The sequence below is a fragment of the Corapipo altera genome, unplaced genomic scaffold (assembly GCF_003945725.1).
Source record: "Corapipo altera isolate COAL_440 unplaced genomic scaffold, ASM394572v1 104b, whole genome shotgun sequence".
Lineage (NCBI taxonomy): Eukaryota > Metazoa > Chordata > Aves > Passeriformes > Pipridae > Corapipo > Corapipo altera.
Genome location: NW_020885023.1, coordinates 108,025 through 131,159, shown reverse-complemented (window position 1 = coordinate 131,159; position 23,135 = coordinate 108,025). Strand labels below are relative to the sequence as shown.

The 23,135-nt window shown below is 48.7% G+C and overlaps 1 protein-coding gene across 10 annotated transcripts in view; it reads right to left on the bottom strand.

Annotated features, from left to right (window-relative positions):
* TNRC6A (trinucleotide repeat containing 6A) overlaps window positions 1–23,135 on the bottom strand; it is a 57,847-nt gene that overhangs the window by 32,834 nt on the left and 1,878 nt on the right. For 6 of the 10 annotated variants that reach the window (XM_027667936.1, XM_027667939.1, XM_027667940.1 and 3 more), the window contains exons 1-4: window positions 9,749–9,849; window positions 9,094–9,141; window positions 6,902–6,937; window positions 484–574 (exon numbers count right to left, since the gene is read on the bottom strand). In XM_027667936.1, the coding sequence (XP_027523737.1) occupies window positions 484–574; window positions 6,902–6,937; window positions 9,094–9,141; window positions 9,749–9,753 (180 nt within the window). In that variant the 5' untranslated portion in view covers window positions 9,754–9,849. Of the gene's footprint in view, window positions 1–483; window positions 575–6,901; window positions 6,938–9,093; window positions 9,171–9,748; window positions 9,850–23,135 lie in introns of those variants that run through there. The other 4 variants (XM_027667930.1, XM_027667938.1, XM_027667935.1 and 1 more) reach the window with 3 other exon arrangements.

The following is a 23,135-nucleotide window of genomic DNA, read 5'->3' as shown; positions in this document are numbered from 1 at the left end:
AGGGATTCTGAAGTGTTTACAAGCATTCCCGTGATGTTTCCCTCCCTAAACACCTTTGCTATCAATATTTTCATTTTTATCCACCTATCCTACTACAAATTCTCTTATGACATGTTTACATACTGAAGAATAAGATATATTAAAATAAGGATACAGCTAAAAGCCACTACCTTCAAATGGTATTTTTATTCTACTAATAAATGCATTTACAGTGAGAGGTTTCAAACTTAAAACTGGCTCTAGTGACAATCATTAAAAAGAAGGGTCATCTCAGAAGAAAATTTAGTCTTGTAAGAAACTACACAGAGCCAATTACATTGTTCAGTATGACAGTTACCACCATATAACTGACAGCACATTTGAATCTAAACCACTGCATTAACAAGAAAACACCTGTGAGTAACAACAGCTAAATCAGTTTTTACTAGTGGTGAAACAAGTCACCCCTGAGCACAGGGTTTTATTTTTCAGTGCTCCACATACCTTTTTTTGAGCAGCTTCCTTCTTCTTCTTGTCTTCTTTTCTCTTTTTCCTTTCTTCCATCAACTGTTCTTCCTCTTCTTGCACTAAATCCCTGAACCACACAGTTTGTAATTAACTCTCCCAAAATACAATCTGTACACACTTAGATTCATTTTAGAACAATTATTTCACAGTGACACAAAAGGAACTGGGGAATTTTGCTTCTAATTGGATCCTGTTTCTACAGGGACTGTCAGTGTCACTGCAAGACACAAATGACAGGACTTTAAGAGCAGATGTGGTGTCAAGCTACACGTAAGGTGTTCTTTCTTCCAGAGCTTACAATGAAGGCTTAGACTTTAATTTGATTCAAAAGGCAGCAAATTCAGATGTTATTTAATCTCTACCTGAACTGGTACAACTGAACTCTGGCACATCCCAGCCCGGAGCATTCCCACACTCAGCCAAAGCCACACACCCCCTGCACATCTGCACCAGCTCCCTCACCCCAACCACCTCTGCCAGGAACCACCCGAGCGTGGGCACTGCCAGACCACAGCTGGCACCAACATTTCAGAGCTCCCCAACCCACGGACAAAACTGCAACCTGTCAAAAGTGAAACCAAAACCCAGTGCATTAACTAAATTCACTTGATACACAGTATTTTGTGCTCAAACTGGAGGCTGAGCAGCAACATCCCTGTCCAGCTTACCCTGTTTAAAAACACACCTCAAAAGATTTTTGAGGAAAAAGAACTGACAGTGTCAATTGGGGCAGTCACTACTTGCCTCTGCCTGGAAACACTGGGCTCCTTTTTAACCCCAAACTGCCCATAACTACACACCTCCACTTTCAGACAAGGTAATTTGTTATGTGCCAGAAACAATGCCAATTGAATGCATTAAACTACAAGATATTCCACAAGTACTAAAACTTTCATTACTTTTTAGATATATCAATAACCAGTTAATTTTACTTTTAGCTCAAGTCCCTTTCAAAGTGACTGCAGGTGTTAGTTTTGGAGTTTTCATTTTTAATTTTTTTAAAAATCCACATGTGAGTTCCAGCTCCCAGTGCTCCCTTCTGTTGGAATAACAGTGCTTTACTGCACATCCAGCATCCCTTTTCTCCTCTACCACTCCGAGGGGGCTGTTCCAGGTACCAACACCTCTTGTTGCATGTGTGAGCAGCAGCAGCAGCCACCTGGTCCTGCAGGTCTGGCCAGCAGCAGAGCTGCTCTGACAGTGAGCACTCAAACCACCCACACACTGACCTGCTACAGACACACCCCTGCTCTGAGAAGCTTCTACAGACCAAATTCCGGCTTTTAAGATTTTCCAATAGCAGACAGCAAGCATTAGTTACTTCTCTTAAGAAAGAATTGCTTCTTATGTGCTAAGATACCCCCAAAAAATATCTAAAAGTGTTACTTCTGAGCCCCCTCTGTGTTTCAGTTGCACTGCCAGAGGAATCACAACCCACCAAACACAACCTGGCTATTTTGCATTTTGCCACAGCTTTATCATCCGGCTGCAAGACTCATCGAGGACTGTCTCACTGCAAAAGCAATTCTGCATTTACAACCGGGTCTCAAAAATGATTTCATGGACAGCTAAGAGGTCAGTCATGTAACTGCAGAAACAATTCCAGCTGGCCAGTTTCATTTAGAGCAACCCCTTGGATGCAGTGCAAATCTGAGTTTAATGATTAACCTGCAGTGACATCTGTGCACTGCAAAGGTGACACATCAGTCAGTTTTGTCCCTTGCTGTCTCACACCCTGAGCATTTGTAACCAAAGGGAAGTTGGTGACACTGATCCTCAGTTTGAGTTAATTTGGGACAGTCCAATTTTTAACAGGCAATTTAAGTTGGACAACAATACCAGGTCTGGAATCAGTGCAGAGGAAACAGGTTCTATAGGTCCCAGCTCCTTCTCAACACAACCCCCAGTTCATTTACAGCTCCCTTCCATACAGAGCAGAGTCAATGGTTCACTCCTCAGGAATTCAGTACTTCCTGAGGTACCACTGACAGCAGGAGATGCCTAATCCAGCTGAAAAGGCAGAGTACTGTGTCCTCCTCCCTCAGCCAGGAGAGGTCATGCCCACAGCCCTTGTCTCTCCCAGCCTCAGTTCCTCGGTGGAGATGGTCTGTGGGCAGCTCTGCCCACCCTGCCAACACCCAGGCTGGGACCTCCCCTCGGACTGGCTGCTGGAGAAAAAGCTTAGTTACAGAATCTCTGAGAGCTCTAAGAGCTAAGAAAGCCACCAGCACTTGTTTTGTATAACAAATTTCAGTCTGTCACATGCCAAAACTGCATTAACTGAAAAATTGTTCCGCTTTTAGAAGAAAGCTGTAGCATGTTCAAGAACAAGCAGAATGCAAAATAGTATTTTCACAGGGAAAAAAAGTAACTCATCAATCCTGCTCCAGCTAAATCAACACGATTTCATTTTGAGAATACAGATGCTAACAACTAACATACCAATATCTCTGGAATATTCTACCACAGCATCATCGGTTTGTTTTCACACAGGAACAACAGAACTCCTAAACTGTGACACTCTATGACATCTGATTTTCATTTAATTTAGAAAAACAGATTCTAGATTACAAAGCCATCTTAGGATACATAAAACCTCCGATGATTAGGATCAGGACTCCAGGCAACCGCTGGATAAAAATTATCCACCTATAGTGCATGCTGAGTTTTTAAGAGTATTAATTACCACTATAACATTAAATCTTAGTGACTGGAGTGCAAAACTAACCCACTGTACAGCAGCAGCAAAGCCCTTCCTGCTCCTGTTCTTCCCTGAAAACTGAACCCTTCAAGGAAGACAGGCCTATCCACCACCCTCATACATAAACTTAAGCCTGAGACACAAATTCACATTTGCCTATTAAGTCTTCAGTGTCAGGCAGAACTCCTGAATTTTCATCTCTGACAGCAGGAAATGTCAGTCTCCCTTATTCTTTCCAACACACAAATCCAGGGCCCTCTCACCAGACAGCAAATGATGGGACTGATGCCTCCGAGTCCACCTCCACTGGAACATATAACAAACAAGCTCCATTTCTGATGCTACTCCCTGAGAAACAGGAGTGGAATGTAGCATTTCCCATTCCCCACCTCTGACTAAGGGCTCCCTGTTCCTGTGTCCAAGTAACAGCAGCTCCATGGCCCTTTGCAGCACGGAACAGGAACCACCGCAGGAATCCGGTCTTGTGGTAACAACACAAAGCCAGAAAAACAACCAGGTTTTTTGCTGGGCTTTTCCCTGTATCTGGGAGATTTAATCCATCGACCTTGTGTGGCCAAAGTGTCTGCAGCAGCACGCTGGGCTCACCCTGCCAGCGGGCCCCAGCCAAGGCCCAAGCACTCCAACCGAGAACATAAACACACAAACAGGCCCGTGATTTCCCCTATCAGCCACCCCACTTTCACCAAACACAGCACAGGGAACGTCCTTCTCCTCCTGTGTAATGGGATTAGCTTGCTCAAGGTTAAATGGCCTCAGCAGAAATGCAAACCATATTTTTCAATTTAGATCAAGTGAAAATAAAACACCCCGGCCATAGGAAATCCACATCGGAGACAGAACAAAGGCCTCTGGTTTCAACAGCTTAACTTGAAAGGTGCTTTATTTTCAAATGAGACCAAATGAAAATGGATCTTGATCTCAGGAGAGACTGTACATTTGATGGCTCTGAGAATGTGCAAGGAGAAACTGCTGCTATCTGCATAAATTTGAACAGACCGAGGGTCAGATAAATATTTACCTTTTCTTTTTTAAAAGTGATTTTTTGCTCCAGGTGTGTACCCCAGCACAATTCCTTGTATAAGGGGGAAAAAACCCATCAAACTACCAAAATGTTTTCCTCAATTAAGCCATTTAAAAAAAAAAAAAAATCAAAATCAAACTCAGCTTTTTAATCTCCTAGAACAGGTGTCAAGAGAGTGCAAGACACTTTATTTTTGTATGGCTTGATCTGTTATTTGGCTTGTGCAAACTGGAAAAAGCTCTCATGCTCAAACTGCAAACATTTCAGGTCAATATTTATATCAAATCACGTTTCACTCATTACTTTAATTCTTGAAAAAGAATTCTATTAATCTTTAATTTCTAAAGGTCCAGTTTGGCATTGTAAAAATACCTGGGCTGAAATACTCATATTTAACCTTTATTCTTATGTTGCAGAAGGGGAAAATCAAGTTCATCCATATACTCCCTGGCAGACAGGCTGAGGATGCAGTAATTAATGTTTGTGCAGCACTGCTATCTTTGTTGTTACAATATACCAAAGGGCAACATGTTTTGCCACAATAAAATCACAATTCTGTCACCTCACAGAGGAAATGATGGTTACAAGAATTCCGAGTCACCATCCCTGGAGGGATTTAACAGCCATGTGGATGTGACACCTGGGGAGATGGTGGCAACTGGATTAACAGCTGAAGGCAAAAAATAACTATGGATTTTTACCTTCTTCCCATATACTCCATGGAACAAACACACAAGGTAGAATTAGAAGTGATTGTACACAGAGGCTTTTGAAACCACTCTAAAAATTCCAGTGACAAACACGAAATAAATTTTGGGTGAAACAAATAAATAAATTAATTCTTTCCACTGTTTGCTCTTCTTCTAGTTATAAATTAACTTGCAGTGCTACAGGTGGAACACTGCCAGGTAACTACAGGTAAGCATCAGGAATCAAAAGGTCTTTAACAATTCTGCAAAGCACCATGTGCTCAACCTGCAGCTGATCTTCTACACACACTTCCAAACACATCGCTGAGACTGTTTATATTTTGACATAAAGGTTCCCTAATCTTTAAATTTTTTGAAATTACACAATTACATACAACTGCCAATAAAAATGATTTCTCAGGTTCTATAAAAACCAACAGCTTTTCTACTCACCAGAATTCTACAAGGATCAATTATAAACTGTGTATTTTGATTAAAGAGGGATCCTACAGTTCCTTTATCCACGTGTCCCACAGAACAGCAAACTACACCAGGAAGAGTTCATGGAATAGACACCAGGACTTTGAAGTTAACAAAAAACCCCAACAAACACTCTGGCACCTGAACCCACCCAGCGTGTTCCTGGGAGCACAGAGAGCCTCAGGCAGTGAGAACAAAACAAACCCACTCATTTACAGCCGTGTATGTCTGTTAGTTCTTTCCAGCTATTAACAGAAAGGAGAGGTGCTGCCAAGCTAAAAACTGAAACAAATACTTCAATGAATAATTAATTAGTAAATGAGTATCAGCTACTTTCTTTTTTGCTTTTAAATACCTCAGTCTTTAAATTATCACCCTAAAAGTGAAGTGCTAGAATTGCACCTACCATGTCTGCCACTACCAATTACCTGGAACACACTCAGCTTTCCCATTTTCCCAGTACAGACGCTGGCTCATCAGAACAATGTTCCCAACTACAAGCACTATAAATGCACCATAATTCTGGCACATTTGTGTTAGTTTTGTCCTCAAGTTTCACCCGAGATGTTCACTGCTATGTAAGCAGACAAAAGACAGATCTGTTTCCCAAGAACTTTATCATCCAACTCCACAAGACTCCAGCAGCAGCCATAAACAATCCCTATCTTCTGTAACAAATGAGGGACCGAAGGAGGCAGATTAAACTGCTCCTCCACAGTCACACTGGTCATACCATAGGAGGCTCTAACAGAAGCACAAACCCAAACAACTGTTCAAAACCAGCACCTTAACTCTGACCCACTCCCAGGCTGCTGCAGCCTTATTGCTGCAGAGCCAGCACTGCTCTGCACAGGGGTTTGCTCTGAGACCCAAAATGCAAAAGTAAATACAAGGTACCTTATGGGGACCACCTGACAATTATATATGACCTGGAAAAGTGTCTGTGGAGGAGAAAGGGGTGTGTAATTTTGCAAAGGTGTCTCTAAAAGTCTCAAAAAGCACAAATAGAATCGGTTTTTTTCTGCAGTAAACTCTTCCCCTTTCACAGCAGACATCATTCCATCAGGAGTTTCTCAGGGAAAAGACCCACACCTCCCAAAACCCAACAGAAAACCAACTGCTTAAACATCAACAGAAACAACTGCATTTCTCCCTGTTTCTCTATGTCTCTATCATTGAGCCATCTCTTTTTTACTCCTGTAGCAAATAAGGAACATATCACAGCAATATTGTAGTTATTGTAACACGAAACCATAAAAATCAATTGTACAGTAGCAACTTAGAATACAAGGATGAAATCTACAGGTGAGAAGTTTGCTCTCCCAAAACACGGCCAGTCTGCAACCAATGCAGATGGAATGTGGAGCAGAATCACAGAGGAATGGGAGCCATGGAGATTCTTCCCTATGGTTTGCATGCTTGTGAAACGAGACAAACCCCTGGGTTTGGGAAAATAACTGTAAACATATTTCAGATATTTACCTTCTCTCAGTTCCACATAAATGAGGCAGGAAAGCCCTGTTTACCAAACAGAATTGAAAGGTTATTGCTTAAATCAGAAGAACTAAATGGTGATTTTTAGCAGTCCCGATTTTAACCAAATTTAACTCTTAGATGTCCCCAGTTAACACTGGATAGCTCTTGTTCTGGCCAAACAGGTGACATTTGACTCGTAACATTAACACTGTGCAATGGACTTGTCTGAATTACTGTCACGGGCTTATTTTTGAGACCAGGAATATTTGTGCAGCACTAGGCATGTATGAATTCTAGAGAGAACACAGACCAAATGAGGATTCTTTTTCAAAAGGCCAAGCAAGCCAAATGCTAATCCTGAGTGTAAAATAGGAATCACTCCAACTGGATAAGCAAGCTGTACTGAAATCTGTGATACTTAATCCTGTCACAAACCTACAGTCTAGGCCAATATTCCCAGTAAGATAAAAAATATTTGCTACCCATTAATTTATAAGCATAAACTCCAGAAGTGACTTCAGAATACACACGAAGCAAAACCAGTGTCCCATGGTGTTCAGAGTCTACATCCACACTGTGAAATCTGGGATTAACATAAACTGTAGCACAGGGTTATGTACCTTCCCAGGGAAGAATATTTGCTCTTTTACATCTTGACTAGGTCACTGCAAATTTAATAAGACTGTAAATAATGCCACTGGAGGAAGAACGAGGGCTATCTGCAGAGTTCTACCCCAGTAAAACAATTACCAGGCCCGGCCAGCGCAGGCACATCACGGTTTATCAGCTGTGTGCTCACACAACCAGGGCTCCCTGGCTAAACATAAACCAGATGGGGCAGCAATGTGAACTTCAAACCAGTTCTGAATCTTTTCAATGAATAAAACATACCCCTCTGTGTCAGAGAGACACAGGGACCCATTCCACAGTACAATTTACTCTCCAAGCACTGAATTTTGGCACGTCTGTAGTTTTCTTTCACTTCTTGTCACTCTTGGCCTCGCCTGCAGCGTGACAAGATCTCTGCTAAGGTCATAAAAATGTGCAGATCTACTGACTTACTAAGACTGGCACCAAATACTGCTCTGAACTTAGCACTCTGTCACTCTAAATAACACAGTTCTGAAATCACTTCTGTCATCAAGAAAACACCAAGTGCTTTCACAGAACCCTGACGGGTTAACAGCAATGTGCCAAAGGTATCTTAAAGATTCCGCGTGTTCAAATTACTCCATGTATTTATTTCAACAACAACATGGGAAAAATTATTCATGCTTAAGCGTATTACCAAAAAAATCCTGACAGCAGGGGAAAGCAAAGCAGTTTTCACAGTGCGATCCTAACTCTGCCTGGAAGCGGGAGACTGCTCAGGCATGGGAAAGAGGGAAAAATGAAAGGTACCAAATCTGGGATTCTATCAGCTATATTCAGGGTTTGGGCACATTTGGAAATCCCTTTAACAATTAGCAAAAGGCCCTTTAAGGTCTAACTGAAAAAGAACCCAAAAAGGAAGTAGGACAAAAGCTGAAATCAGAGAATGTAAAAACCAGAGCAGATATCTGCGGGAAAGTCACAGGACTAAAAGCAAACGGTGCAGAAGAAACAACTACTTAAATAGAAAAATGATGTGTGATGGCACAGAATTCTTAATTCAACATGACTCTGAACTCCTGCCCATTTTACAAAGTTTTCCTTCTACAAACTATGCGCTAACAGGAAATTCACCAACTAACTCTCCATGGCAAAAGAGGCAAAGATCCAATAGTTCTGCGGCAACATACAGTTTATTTGAGTTCTTGCCACAACCAATTGTTTCTTGCCTCCCAACAATATTTGCCTGAAGTGCATAGAAACCCCCCCCCACTCTTCCTTTATTTTTTAGTTATTTTTAGGTACTACATCCTAGAGCAGAACAGTTATTTTTCTCTTCAAAAACCTCCCCTATTAAAGACACTCTATCATGCACCTGACATTGTTCTGCGAAAAAAAAACCCCTGCTGAAAAGGTGTTTAGTCTGCAGAATTAACTAAACTTGCAGAGATTTCTCTATGCAATAGAGGACGTTTTCCAATTCAGGGGTTTTTTTTATCTTTACAATTAACAAGAGATTAAAGCTCCCGATAAAGCCCACAACTATTTCTAGCCCAAGGCCAACTCTCCATCTAAACTGTGGGAGGGAATTTAAATGAGCCTTTTACCTGCTTAGTTTTCTTTCGACTTCTTTGGTAGCTTTAGCTTCCAATTCTCTAGAAGAGAAAGCGGTGTTGGTTTCCATGTCAACAGCAATGCAGCACGAAAATAAAACTGGTGCGGGGTCAGGATGTACAGGGAGCTCCAGGTGGGGCTGGTCAGGAGGGAGCACACGGATGGCCCAGGGATGGGATGGAGGTGTGTGCGTGTCCCGGGACAGGAGGGGAGCGGGCAGAGCCTGCCCTGCCGGCCCTGTGTGCCCCTGTGCCCAGCACCCAGCCTGCGTGTCCTACCTGCACCCCAACATCCAGCCCTGCACTTCACCCTTTCAAGGACTTTAAGGAAAACAATTCTGCTGCATCACTTCATCCCGCGGATGCGGTTCCGGCGCAGCCCCGGGACCCTCCGTGCCCCGCCGGCGGCCCCCGAGCGCTGCCGGCCCCGCAGGAGCGAACCCCGAGCCGGGGAGGGCAGAGCTCGGCCCGGGGGGGAGGGAACACAGCTCTGGCGGGCGCCGCGACCCCCCCGGGGCGGCCCCTCTGCCGGCCCCGCGACCCGGCGAGGGCGACCCCGACCCCTCGGGCCGCCCGGGGCTCCGCCGCCGCCGCCCGGCCCGTCCCCCGCCCCGCGCGGCCCGGGCGGCGCCGCCCGCGCTCCCGGTACCTCATGTATGTAAAGTGCTCGGAGTCCGTCCCGGAGGCGGCGGCGCGGGCCCGGCGCGGCCGGCGGCTCTATGCGGGCTGAGCCCGGCGCTGCGGAGCGGGAGGGCCCGGCAGCTGCAGCCGCAGCTCCGCCGCCATTTCCTGCCGCCACCGCCCGCCCGCCCCGCGCGCAGGAAGCGAACCCGCCCCGGCCGCGCTTCCGGGGCGCCCCGACATGGCGCGGGCCGGGCTGAGGGGCGGTGGCACCGCCGGGGGCAGAGAACCACAGAACCATCGCATCACTGCACCTCGAGCTGTGTCACGGGGGCTGAGATGGGTATCAGGAGAAGGTTCTTCCCCCAGAGGGTGGTCGGGCACTGACCAGGCTCCCCAGGGCAGTGGTCACGGCCCCAAGGCTGCCAGAGCTCAAGGAGCGTTTGGACAACGCTCTCAGGGACAGGGTGGCACTGCTGGGGTGTCCTGGGCAGGGCCAGGGGTTGGACTGGGTGATCCATGTGAATCCCTTTCACATGAGGATATTCTGTGATTCTGTGATCGGGGTTGGAGGAGACTTTAAAATCATCCAGTCAGACTGTCAACCCAGCACCACCACTGTGACCCTTAAACCACATCACCCAGCGCCACATCCAGATGCCTCTCAAACACCTCCAGAGAAGGTGACTCCACCACCTCCCTGGGCAGCCCCTTCCAATGCCTGACCACCTGAACAGTGAAAAAATATTTTCTAATATCTAATCTGAATCTCCCTGGTCTCAGCTTGAGGCCATTTGCTCTGGTCCTGCCACTGCAGGCACGGCAGAGGAGACCGGCCCCACCTCGCTGTGCCCTCCTGTCAGGGAGCCATAGGGAGCAGACAGGTCCTGTGTGCTGATGTGTTCCTTCACTCTCCCAGGCACATACATGGAATTCCAGGTGCTGTCTCATCAAACGCCCTCAGCACAGCACAGTTGTTCCGCAAGCGATGCAGGACAAGACACAGATGGACATAACATCCATTTCCACGTTTTCCGTGTGTTGGGCAGCTCTCCCAGGGCACTGCCAGTGTGCCCGGCTCTGCACCGAGCTTGGGGCGCCAATAACTGGCAGGTAAAGAGTGTTAATGTGTAAATAACCACCACAGACCTTTCTCTTACTCTTCTACTGACTCTGTTGGGTTGAGTCCCCAGCACTGGCAAACCTGGTGAAAGATTGATGTAAGCGAACACAGAGCTTATTCCAAAACACACAGAGATACTGTAACTTCAAATACAGAAAATGAAGAGTGAGGAGTGTATGAGCTACACTGTTTTACTGGACTTGGCTTCAGTAACAGTATCCCAGAAATTAGAAAAATCAAGCCAGTCAAAAGACTGAACAGGATAAGGGATGAGAACTGAGAGCAGTAATGTCAGGAACAAGTGAAACTGAGAGCAGACAAGTCCCAGTGAACAGTTCTCCATCTGACAGGCTCTCCCTGTCCAAGGTTTTGTTGGGGTAGGGAACTTCCTGCTCTCTCTTTGCACCCGGCTGCACATTGTCACCAGCATTTACCAGCCTAGCTTCAGCTCCTGCCAATGCTAGTGAAAAAACAAATGCTATTTGATTCTCCTGTGACGTGAATGGATGCCCTGGGCATATGAGCAATTGTCCCTGGAAATCTGCTGCAGTATCCACTGTCTCTGCCTGCATGAATGAAGTACAGTGTTTTTCAGCTGAAGAAGATCATACATTATTAAAGATGAGGTTTATGACAAAGCAGAGTAGCCAGGGAGGGTATTTTTGTCCATAGAGGCTCAGTAACGCAGAGTACATTGCTGTGAGCTGAACATGCACAAGCATAAAGTGATTGGACTTAAAGGGTACTGACAGTTTGAAATTGGTTTGAATTAATTTGGTCATGTTTATTTTTCTTCATATGAAAAAGTTTGGACTGTCATGTAATTGTGTGTAACTGAAAGCCATTATTTCCTGAAGTCTGACTCAGCTCCCTCTCACTGTTCCATTCACAGCAGCCCTGTTTCATCTCTCTTTGGAGGTACTACACGTGGTGTAGGAGGGCTGCTGTTAAGTCTGTCCTTAGTTGGGAAGGCTGATGAATGCATTATGTACTCCTGTTATGTCAGTTTGTTAACTGTATTATGCCACTGTCAATAAAATTCATAGTCAAGGTCTGCAGCTTTCTTTATTATTTTAGATTGTTCTCTAATTTTATTTATGCACATACTCCTAGCAACTAGACTGCTGCAGTGGTGACTTCCATTCTGTGCTGTAAATGCTGCAGCTGGTTATACACTGTCAGCAAATCAGTGTATATATAACCAGTGTATATATATTTATAATCAGTGTATAAGTGTAAATGTCAGCTGCAGGAACCAACCCTCAATTACCTACCCCATCATCATCTTCCATCAGCGTCATGTTCTTACCTCTTTCACCCTCACAGGTAACACTTTGCTCAGCTGAGTTCTGACACATATGACACTGGCTGGTGAACTCCTGGATACACTAGGGAAATTAATAAACCCTCAAATAGGAAGAACATTTGCTTCTGGAAGAACTGGAAGGTTGAGCTTCACCCATGCAGAAGCCTGTTAGTCAAAGCAGTGGTACCAGGTCAAGGCAGCTGGCTGGAAGCAGCACTCTGATGTTCAGCACCCACTCCTGGTTTTAGCCTTAACATGCACTGAGCCTAAGGTTATTTGGGAACTGAGGTTCTGGGTGACCTTCTCTCCTGCTTACTACAGTTATTTAGTTCATTCTTTGTCCTTTGGTATTCACTGAAGCCTGGACCTCGGGACTTCTTTGTTAAGGCCTCAGATTTCTGATTCTGCCAGCAAAGGGACAGCAAAGCAGCATCCCTGTGCTTGAAAAGACATACATAACCACCTGGTTTGGGAGCTGCTTTCAGCCAAAGGGTTGATAAATCCTTAACCCTCATGGGATCACTGTTCCCAGGAACCACCATGTTCCTGAACAGGAAGGAGAGCTCAGGGCAGTGTGAAGGGAGGAACCTCCAGCAGTGCTTCCTCCTCACCCTGTCACCCTTCTCTGTTGTGTGTTTGAATGGCTCCGCAGCACTGTGGTCATACATCACATCAGAAATTAGAAATAATGGAAACAACTCTTCAAGGGCAAACACACCACCCGTGTTCAGGCAGCTGCCAGGGATGATCTGTGCAGTTACACTTTCATCACTCAGCAAACATGCCCTCCTGGGCAGCGATCCCCAAATATCCTCTCCCTGCAACAGCAGCCACCACCTGCACCCTGCCAGCCTGGCACGAACACGGGTCCTCCCATCATCACATCCCCATTCACTTTTTAATTAGGATTTTCATGTCATCAGAGCAAGAGAACAAACTGCAGGAGGCAGAGAAATGCACTGGCTGAAAACTGTTAAAGGGGAGCTGGCGCCATTTCAGCATTCCCATCCCCTCCGCCCTTCAGCTGCAGTTTGCTGTCAAGGCTTTCCTGGAGTCGGGAAGCCGACATGTTAGAAAATGCCATCTACTTCATGCCTGGGGAAAACAGAGCTGGGGCTGCACCGGGAGCAGCACAGGTCTGGGGACACGAGACTTTGCCATCAATAACTCTCAGCCGCTCGTTCCATTCAGTCATTACACGGGGAGAAGCCACTGTCACGGGAGAAACAGATTGTTTTCAAAATTGCTCTTGACTTAAATAATCTAAATGAGCTGATTTGACAGACAAGGGGAAACAGTCTCCTCGTCAACATGGCAATTCTCTGTGTTCCTCTGTGAGGAGGCTCCTTTCCTTTTCATTGTAGAGGCTTTATTTACAGGATTTAAAAATAGCCCAGGTGACAGTAAGAGGTGGCAGCATAAAGGTACTGAACAGGCAGCACTTACTGATAGAAACAATCCCTGCCCCGGAGCCTGTTGGTGCAGTGAGACAGGCTGTGTATGTTAGTGAGGGACATTTGGGACCCTGAGGATCCTTAATTAGGAGGAAAACCCACAAATGAAAAAACTGGAAGTCGGTAACAGAAAGCGTTGGGCTTGCCTTCAGAGCACCCCTGAAAGCAGCTGGAAACAGCCCTGGAAAGCAGCTGGAAAAAGCCTTGGAAAGCAGTGAACACCATCCTGTGCTGGGGGTTAAACAGTTGGCTCTTTTTCATGGGCTGCAGCAGCAAACAGCCATGGGATCTGTGCTGGGGAGAACATTCCCTGCCTTGCCTCTGGGCTCCAGTGCCTTGGCAGCACTATCACTGTTACACAGAGCAATCAGAGCAGGGCAGAGCAGGCAGTTGGGGTTATTAAATGGGGATTTAATCCTATCCTTTAAATCAGAAAAAAAATTATCAAAGATAAAGGATTTCCCTGTGTTTTAAAGCCAGTCCAACTTGCATTCCCCAATCTGCATTTGGGAAGGCTGCCAACTGCAAAATGGAATTGCTGAGCCTGGATTTCACTCTGCATCCAGCCAATTACACCAGCCTCACATCCCTGCACTCGGAAGTGGTGCAGTGCAAGAGATGCTCCCATCTTTATTGATTTACCCGGGCTGCACTGCACTTCCAAAGGGAATCACACTGGTGGGCTCCCTATGGCTCTCCCCAGTGCCCACACTCCACATTTCCCAGGCATTAGCAAATATGGCTCAGTCTAATCTCTCATAGAGGCTGGTGGAGGAATGTCCCCTGGCTCTAAAGGTCCCTCGAGATGCTGCTGCAGCAGCAGGTCCAGCCACCCTGGGCATCACCTGCCCTGTGGGCAGCTCAGCCAGATTTACCCACATGGAGTCTGCCAGGTCCACACGTGCTGACCTCTCTTCCACAGCTGTGGCTTTTTCTAGCTTGTTTCTATGTTTTTGCTAAACAAAAAGACAACTCCAAAAAGTAGCAGAGCACTCTTTGGAGAGCCCACAGAGTTACAAACCACTGTCCTTCGCCACCAGCAGGAAGATGTGGATGACGTGTGAAGGGAAATGTGCTTCCCCTCCTATTTCTGCCCTCCAGTCCAATGATTTGCCATGGCCTCATGCAGTCACTGATCCCCTCCCTTCAGCCCACCAGCTGCACCCATGGCAGAGTTCACCCTTCCTCCAGGATTAATCCCAGGTGGTGAATTGGTGGTGAATTGGTGAGAGCTATGCCTCCAGAGAAATGCCAGTGCCCTGGGAGAGGGACGGGAGTGACCAGAGCACCGGCGTGGTCAGTGCTGACACAGGAGGCTGCACTGCCTGGGGCTGTACACCCTGTGTGTGTCTGCTCTGTCCTCCTTCGTGTCCAACAGGAGTGAGCCCCTTTCTGATCAATGCTCATCGATTGCCTCACTCACACCTGCTCTTTCTCAGCACAGCACCAGATTAACAAATTTCACCTGTTTCCTTTGCACTTCTCACTGACAATGGCACAAACAATTCCTACTCTGCTGCAGACCAGTTCTTTTTGTGCCAGCAATATGCTCTGGTTTAGGCTTCAGAGAGCGATTCATCTACTGAATTTCCTAATTAGAGAGAGTGAAATGGGGCCAGGACACACTTTATTGAGCAACACCACAGACCACAGCATGAGCTCTGGCACTCGTTACCTCACGGGACCATCTCCAGGTGTGAGAGCGTCCTTGTGCAAAGTCACGTCGGTGCTGCCAGGGTGGCACTTTGCCTGGGCCACAGCTGGCACTCACTGGGACCTTCCTGTGTGACCCTGAACTCCTGTGCTCTTGATTCTCCCAGTGGTCCCAGTCACAGGAACTGTAATGCTGGCATGGTTGTATCTCACCCTAACAATGCAGTGAATTACTTAGCAGACTGACTGAGGTTCAGTAAGATGAAAGGTCCTCCCGTGAGACCCTTGAGACCAGCAGCTTCATGCCCACTCCCCGCTGCAGCCCTGCTCAGCACACCCAGGCTGTGAGGGACTGGCCCAAGGCTGGAGAAGCCTCCCCACAGCAGCAGGGCAGGACTAGCTGCTGGACACACTCCCCACAGCCGCTGACCCTGGGCTGGTTGCTCAGCTCCCACCACCTTCCAAGACACCTGTTTCGGAGGACAGGTTCTCCTGGAGACATTTTCTTTCTGGGCAGGGCTTGACACATGGCTGCTGCCTCTGCCCTTAACAAAGACTTCACTGTTCTCCCATTATCCTCTTCTTTCCCTCCTGCCTCACGCCAAGCTCTGAGGTTTGTAGGGATGCCCTGGGGAGCACCGGGACCTCAGCAATGACACCACATTGCCCTCTTTGTGTCCCCTCCTGCCTGCCTCTCTGTGCCCTGGGGAAGGTCCACAGGGACTGGAGTACCTGGAAACCAGGGTCCCCATAAACCTGCATCAATACATCTGTGCATGCACACACACACTTTCACATCTATCTTTGCGCACTTGAGCAGATGTGTAACATCATCCCATTTTCTAAGTCTCGAACTCCCCTGGAAGCAGGGGTGGATACTGCAATTACTGGATCACACCCCTGGCAGGCTGCCTTCACCCTGCCCCGGTGGAGCAGGTAGCCACAGTAGGAAGGAGCAGTCAGCTGGGGCAGGATCTTGGCTTTGGGCTCTGAGTTGACTCGAAGCATCTTTTTGCTCTGCCCAGGGGCTGGAATCTCAACTACCGGGCTCAGCAGTTCAGCAGATCTGGCTGTACCTGAGCCTCGAGGACAGGGCAGCGCTGGAAATGGCACGTCTGACTCGGCAAGGAAATGTCAGCTATGCCTGGGGAGGGGGAGGGAGGAGGAAAATGTCTCCCCCCGCTTGCTCCTGCCTGTCCGATATGAGGCCGCTGGCACAGCCCCATCGCGGTGCCCCCGGCGGGCGATGTGGTCACGCTGAGCAACAGCGCCTTGGCTGGGGGAAAGAGGAGAGCGAGGAAACACAGTGTTCTCGCCCTGATTGAATCCCATGGATTTCTGAGCAGCTATTGCACCGATAAAACAAAGGCTGCTTTGAAATGGATGCCTGGCCTGGCCGGCTGCCAGCGCCGGGCGGGAGACAAAGGCTGGGAATACAAATGCAGCGCTGGAAGTGGCGAGCCAAGGATGCTCTGCGGCAGGGAGAGCGCGTCGCCATGGAGACACGGCGGCCAAACCGGGCAGGAAAGGACCTGTACTGAGATGGACTGGGAGCCACAGGAACCGTGGGAGCCGCGGGAGCTGAGAGACAGGGGCACTGGTCCCACCAGCGCCCTGCTGAACCCACAGAGAGGCCAGACCAGATGCCAGCTCTGTGTCTTGCTGGGCCCAGGACCTGGCCTGACAAGTGGCATGAGTGACGTCTGTCAAGCAGACAGTGAAAATGAGGTGGGGATCCATGGAGGAATTCTCTTTCCCCCTCATTTCATAAACACAAAAGCTGTTGGGGGGGAGGCAAGAATTGCTGTAATTGGTTCATGCAGGAGGCACAAGCCCCTGGGCTGGCCTGGGCAGGGACACAGACTGAGCAAACCACTCCATACACCCGAGAGCTCTTGGATCATCTGCAGAAGATGTAACAGTTGCAGTTATGTCATGAACGGCTGGTGGTGATGAACATGATCTGTGTGCCTGATAGTGGTGTAGGGTGATTTATCATTTAGAAAGCAGGAACTGCTCCCGTGTCCTGTCCGAACGGCCGGCGGGTCCACGTGGATGAATCCTGTGTCCTGCCAGGAGTGGGCTGAGGCACTGGTCAGGCAGAGAACATGGGGGGTTCCCCACTGCAGGCTGGAAGACCATGCCAGGGAAGCCTCATGTGATGTGGGGGACACCGGGACCACTCCAAGTCACTGCTCCATGACAGGAGTCACCACCAAAACACTGGGACAGCAGCACCCCAGGCAGTGGAGTGAGTCCTGCACATCACCCCACCGAGCCCCTCGGGCAGATCCTTGGGGAGGACCCTCCACCACTGGTATCTCAGAAGGGAATGGGAAAATCAATCCCGTGCGCTTTCCGTAAATCCTGAAGCCCTCATGGCTTCACAGAGCAGGGGAGGGAGCAGGAAGCAAACCATCATTTTTTAAGCAATGGGAGGCACTTGGGTGGTGCCGTGGTGTGGGCTGTATAAACAGCCAGAAAGACAGATTAGACAGAACAGAGCTCACTGTCAGCACATGACAAATAATGAATGAAGGATAAGAATCCCAGGAGAGGCACTTTTCTAATAAATGACATTTTGATCTATAACTTTAACAACTTGTCCCAAACCATCAAGTTCTGAATTAGGGAAAGGGAACCCGTAATCTGCTCCGTCAGTCCTGAACAGGGTCAGAGAGGCAGAAATACAGCTGTGAGGAAGGTGATGAGGATATTTTCTGTGCTCACAGATTGCCTGCCAGAATTCCTTGTCTGCTTTATCATGGATAAAAATCACCACTGAGTTTTCTATTTTCAGCACTGAATGGCTGATGCTCCCTCACCCGCCCTGATCTGTCTGATCCTGCCCGCGGGCTCTGCAGCACAGGGAGGAACAGGAACAAAAGCCAGCAGAGTGTCTGCACAGTTGAGCCCTACTGAACTCCTCCTGGCTGGTTAACATCTTCAGGCAGGTGTTTTTCCATGTAAATTAAGTCCATGCTTCCTCTGCAAAGTGCTGGAGGTCCCCCCTGATTCCAGGGGGTGGCTGTGACTGCGCTGGCTCTGACAGCCACAGAGCCCTGACCCCACCAAATGAATTACCAAACACCCCCTCCTGCCTTCTCAGCAGCAGCCTGTGATCGGCCATCCCCGGGTCTCACTTGTTCTCAAGCAATCAAAACTTAATTCATCTGATGTTAATTAAAGCTAAAAAATTCAGTAGCCTTCAATTTCTCTCAATGCTTTGCAGAGGATGAAAAAAAGACCAGGAGGGTAAAGGGACAAGCAGGAGAGAAAGGGCTTTGAGACAATCACATGCTGGCCCTGTTGGCTTTTATTTCATATGTAGTGCTTTTCTTAAAAGAAATAATTACGTTTCAAAACCTCCTTCCCTGTTCCGAGCGCTGCCTCTTTCCACATTAATGCTATTTGCATGCGCCATCTCCTCCCACCCTTCAATAATTTAAACCTTCATTTTTTATTCACTCAGTTGTCAGATTCATTTACATATCATATCTCTATATTTAACACCAACTTTGCTCCCCTGGATTTTTTTTAAAAGAGGAAATAGGTTTCCCTTCTAATTTAACCACGTCTGGGGCGGGGCTGGCTGGGAAGGGAACAGCCCTGGTACAGTGAGGGTTAGAGGGATTCTGGCCTGTCCTTTGGCAGGTGCAGAAGTGCTGGGGGGCTCAGCAGCCCCCGTGGCCAAACCCTCACCTCCATGGGCTCCAAGGGGGCTCAGCTCAAAGCGTGGCCTCCTCCCAAGTCCTTCTCTCACAGCCATGGAGAGAGCTGGGCCTCATTCCTGCCGTGGGTCAGGGCCAGGGGAGTGCATTGGCAGGGGTTGACTCCAGGCTTCCCCTCCAATATTTGCTGTGGTTTGACAACTCTGCCTTTATTAACAGTGCAGGGCAATTAGTGATTGCTGTTAGCAGGGTGTGATTGGTGGCTCTGTGGCACATGGGGCTGCTGCCAGCATGGTGGGGGACATGTGCCAGGAGCCTGCCCTGCAGCCCCCCTGCAGCAGGAGCGCTGCATCCTGTGCACCAGGTGTCCTCCAGCAGCCTCTGCCCTGAATCTGCTCAGAAAATCGAGGGAAATCGTCAAGTAAAGGTTCAGCTGAAGTTACAGCCTCTCCCTGCAACAGGGTCTGGCACCTCCCCATGTGAGTGGCAGTGCCAGACCCAGGATGAGCCCTCCCTGATGCTTCAGAGCAGGCTCTGCCCACCAGCCACCCACCACAGCCCCGCAGAATGAGGAAGGCAACGGGGGCACAAACTTCCTACTGCAGGAGACCAGGGATCAGAGAACAAGCCTATATGGCAGTGCCTGGCAGTGGGTGCCAGGGACCACCCCAGCCTGACCAGGGCCCCTCAAAAGCATCCCTATGGTGCCAGGCTGAGCAAACATGTCACAGTGTCCGCACTGTCCTGTGGGTGCAGTACCATGGCAGTGAAGGGTTACATACATTCCACATGGGTAGGCTTAAGGCCCATGGAAAATAAACAGTATTAAAGGCAATTTGAAGGAGAGAACATGAAAGGGGTAAATCACAGCACCGGTCACTGAGGAGAGGCTCAGGTTCCCCTCCCTCATTTTCCATATTACTAGAAAAAACAGAGAACTGATCTCAGACAAATGAGCCCTCTGGACCCAATTTTTCAAGTTAATGAGCTCCCCTTGCAGCTCTCCCCCAGCATGGAGACTCCCAGCACCTACCCTTTGCCACAGCCTCTAATGAGCAGAGCCACCATCATCCATCTCAATATCTGCCAGGGACACACGTGGCCCACACTCGGCGTTTGCACGAGGAGGGGACAGCGATGCCCTGGGCCCTGCCTGGGCAGCACTGGCAGGGTGGGCAGGCTGAGAGCCTGGAGCCTTGGCTCTGCACTGAGGGACCTGCAGCAGCCCCAGACAGAACCATCGTGGTCCTGCCCAACCCAGGGACCACGCTGTGGCTGCAGAATGGTCTGCCAAGGATGCTGCAGGGCCTGGCACTGACTTTCTGTTTAAAAGCCCCGAGGGTTCAGTGGCAGCTGCCTCCTGGGTGAGCACCGATTGCTCACCCAGCATATTCCTGGTGAGCCTGGCACATTCTCTCCCAGTCTTCCAGCATCAACCTCCAGCTGAATTGGTATTTGCCAGGTTCAAATAACCTCCTGTTTCAGGAGAAAGTTTCTTTTCGTGCTCCCAAGAACCCCTTTGCAGTCTTGATTGGGAGATTTCCAGTGGTCTTTGGTGAGTTATTGGAATTCTCCCTTGCACTTGTCCTTTGCTGTGGGAGGGGGAGCAGGAGGCACAGGATGTGGCTCTGGCACTGCAGTGCTCCCTACTACTATGCTTAAATTAACAGGGAAGTTTTTGTAAATTGAAGACTAATTTTCTCTTGGGAATAGATCATTAAATTACAGAGTACTAATGAAAATTTACAGCTTCTGGAGAGGGGTGGAGGGATAGGCAGAGGGAGCAGTTAGTTGATATTTTCCCTTTTTTCCCTGGCCACAGCCAGGGGAGCTACCAAGTCCAAGCCCCTGAGTGTGGGAGCTGGGAGAGGAGACAGACACATCCACGGGGGAACAAATGTGCAGTGAGGCCGGAGCTGCAGCTCTTCAGCCCCTGACACCCTGAGAGAGACGGGGGATGAGACCCCTCCATCGTCCTGCACCGGCACCGAGAGCTCCATCCCCCGGGCACTGACAGCGGCTGTGGGCAGGGGGGTTCCTTCCCCACGCCCCGTGCCCATCACCCCTCCCCAGCCCTGCCGGCTGTGCCCATCGCCCTGGCAACGCGCTGGCTGAGCGGCGCATCCGCCTGGATTAGGGAACAGCAGCAGCACTCGGAGGCCGTATTTTTCCAGTCTAACTCAATTTCTTGGGAGCGATGAGGCTCACCAGCTCTGGAAGTGCAGAGGAAGGAGCTGCCTTTTGGGGAGGGGACACTGGAGAGCATTGTGTCTGGGGGGCTTGAAGTGAGAAAATGGGGATTTTTTTATTGCTTTGATCATACGTAATTTAAATATTCAAACTGCTCTGGAATTCATTGAATTATACATGAATTGCACAGGCAGCATTTTTGTAACTCCTGAAAGGCATTAATGGTTTTTTCCTCTCCCTTCTAAACTTGGCTAACCTTAAATTTATTTATTTCTAAATTTTTAAAATTCTAAATCAGTCTCATCCCGAATCACCTTGAGAACGTCACCCACGCTGGGTAATTCCACCAAGTTAATGAGGGATGTGGTGACCTCGGTTTGCTGGAACATCACGTGTTTTGTAGCAGTGTTTGGGTCAGCATGGCAGGGTGAGAGCTCCTCCGAGCTCCCTCCCACTGGGAGCTCCAACTCTGAGCACAGCAGCCACCACAGACCCCTCCAGCCCTGGCTCCCTGGCACCCTGCCTGGGGTTAGCTTGGGACACAAGGCTGAGGGAGCTGGAGGCACCCTGGGGCAAGGGAGCACCTGAGCCTCCCTGGACATACCATCCCTCCCTCCTCATCCAATTTTCCATGGCCCTGCACAACAGGAGCATGGGATGTGCTGCTGCATCTGCCCCTCAACTGGCAGCTGCTGTCAGCCAGCCCAGTGGCCAGATGTTGTGGGAAGGGAAGGGCCACAGCCAGATGTTGCTAATCTAACCCTACTCTCTGTCAGTCTGAAGCCATTCCCCCTTGTCCTGTCACTACAACAGGCAACACTTTCCCTTGGGGCTGGGTTCTGAGTATGCTCCCCTCCCTGTTGCCATCAGACCCAGTACAACACTCTGTACTGGGGATCCCTTCACCCCCAGGCAGGGATGAAGCCAGGCAGTGCCTCTGTGTCACTCCAGATCCTCGATTCCAGGGAGAACATTTCCCAGCCCTGGAAAGCTCTCTGGGGAGCAAGTGAGAGGCTGGCAGAGAAGCGGGACCTGCTCAGCCCTGTCTGCAGCCTTTCCCAAGTTAGCTCATTCCTCATTATCCTTCCCTACCCTTTTAATTTCTCTCTAAACTCAACCAGCTATTGCAGTTCAAACTGAAATAATTAATTGGAACAAAATTGCCACTGTAGGAGAAAAGAATGATTAAACCCATCCAGCGGACAATGGGGCAATCACAGCCTAAGCAGCTAATTACAGGGATGCAGGATAATAACAGAGCCCTGGGCAAACTCTAGGGCTGGATCAGCCAGGAGGAGGGTCTGGGCTTGACTTTGCTCCAGGTTTGGTGCCTGATTCCTGGAGTAAAGATACAAAAGCAAGAATGAAAGATCATGAGGAGGGGATACCCACACAGGTCTGCTGGGGACACACGAGCAGTGGGAAGCCTGGACACCCTGCACAGCTCTGTGCCCACTGGGCACCCGAGTCACTCTGGGTGGGAGCCACCAGGGGTGCCCAGGGAGATCAGCACCAACACTCCTGGGAGGAGCCCAGAGAGCAGAGGGTTTGACTGAGGAAACTGTTAAAGCACATTACACACGTGTGTGCATGTGTGTGCCCATGTACAGATGGCCACTCTTTTTGGGATTCCTTTTTGGGAATAACAGTGTCAGGAGGTCTGGATGGAGTAGAGCAGCCCAGCAAGCCCGTGGCCATCACCAGGGCTTGTGCCAAAAGGACAGTGAGAAAAACCACTGAGATGTTTTTCTTCTGTCTCTGCACAAAGGGTGATCTTGGTCCAGGAGACCTCACTGCAGAGCATCTGGGTCAGTACTGGGGCAGGGAAACTGGAGGAAACATTGGATTGGGACTGACACATTTCAAGGAATAAACAGAGTTATGACAGAAGGGAACAGGAACACCTGCAGCATTACGTGGGTGATGGGGTGCACACTTGAGCCCTGGCTGTGGGGACACACGAGCCATGTGCCCTTCCTGAAATCCCTGTGTGTTACAGCTCTGCAATGGGCCCTTCC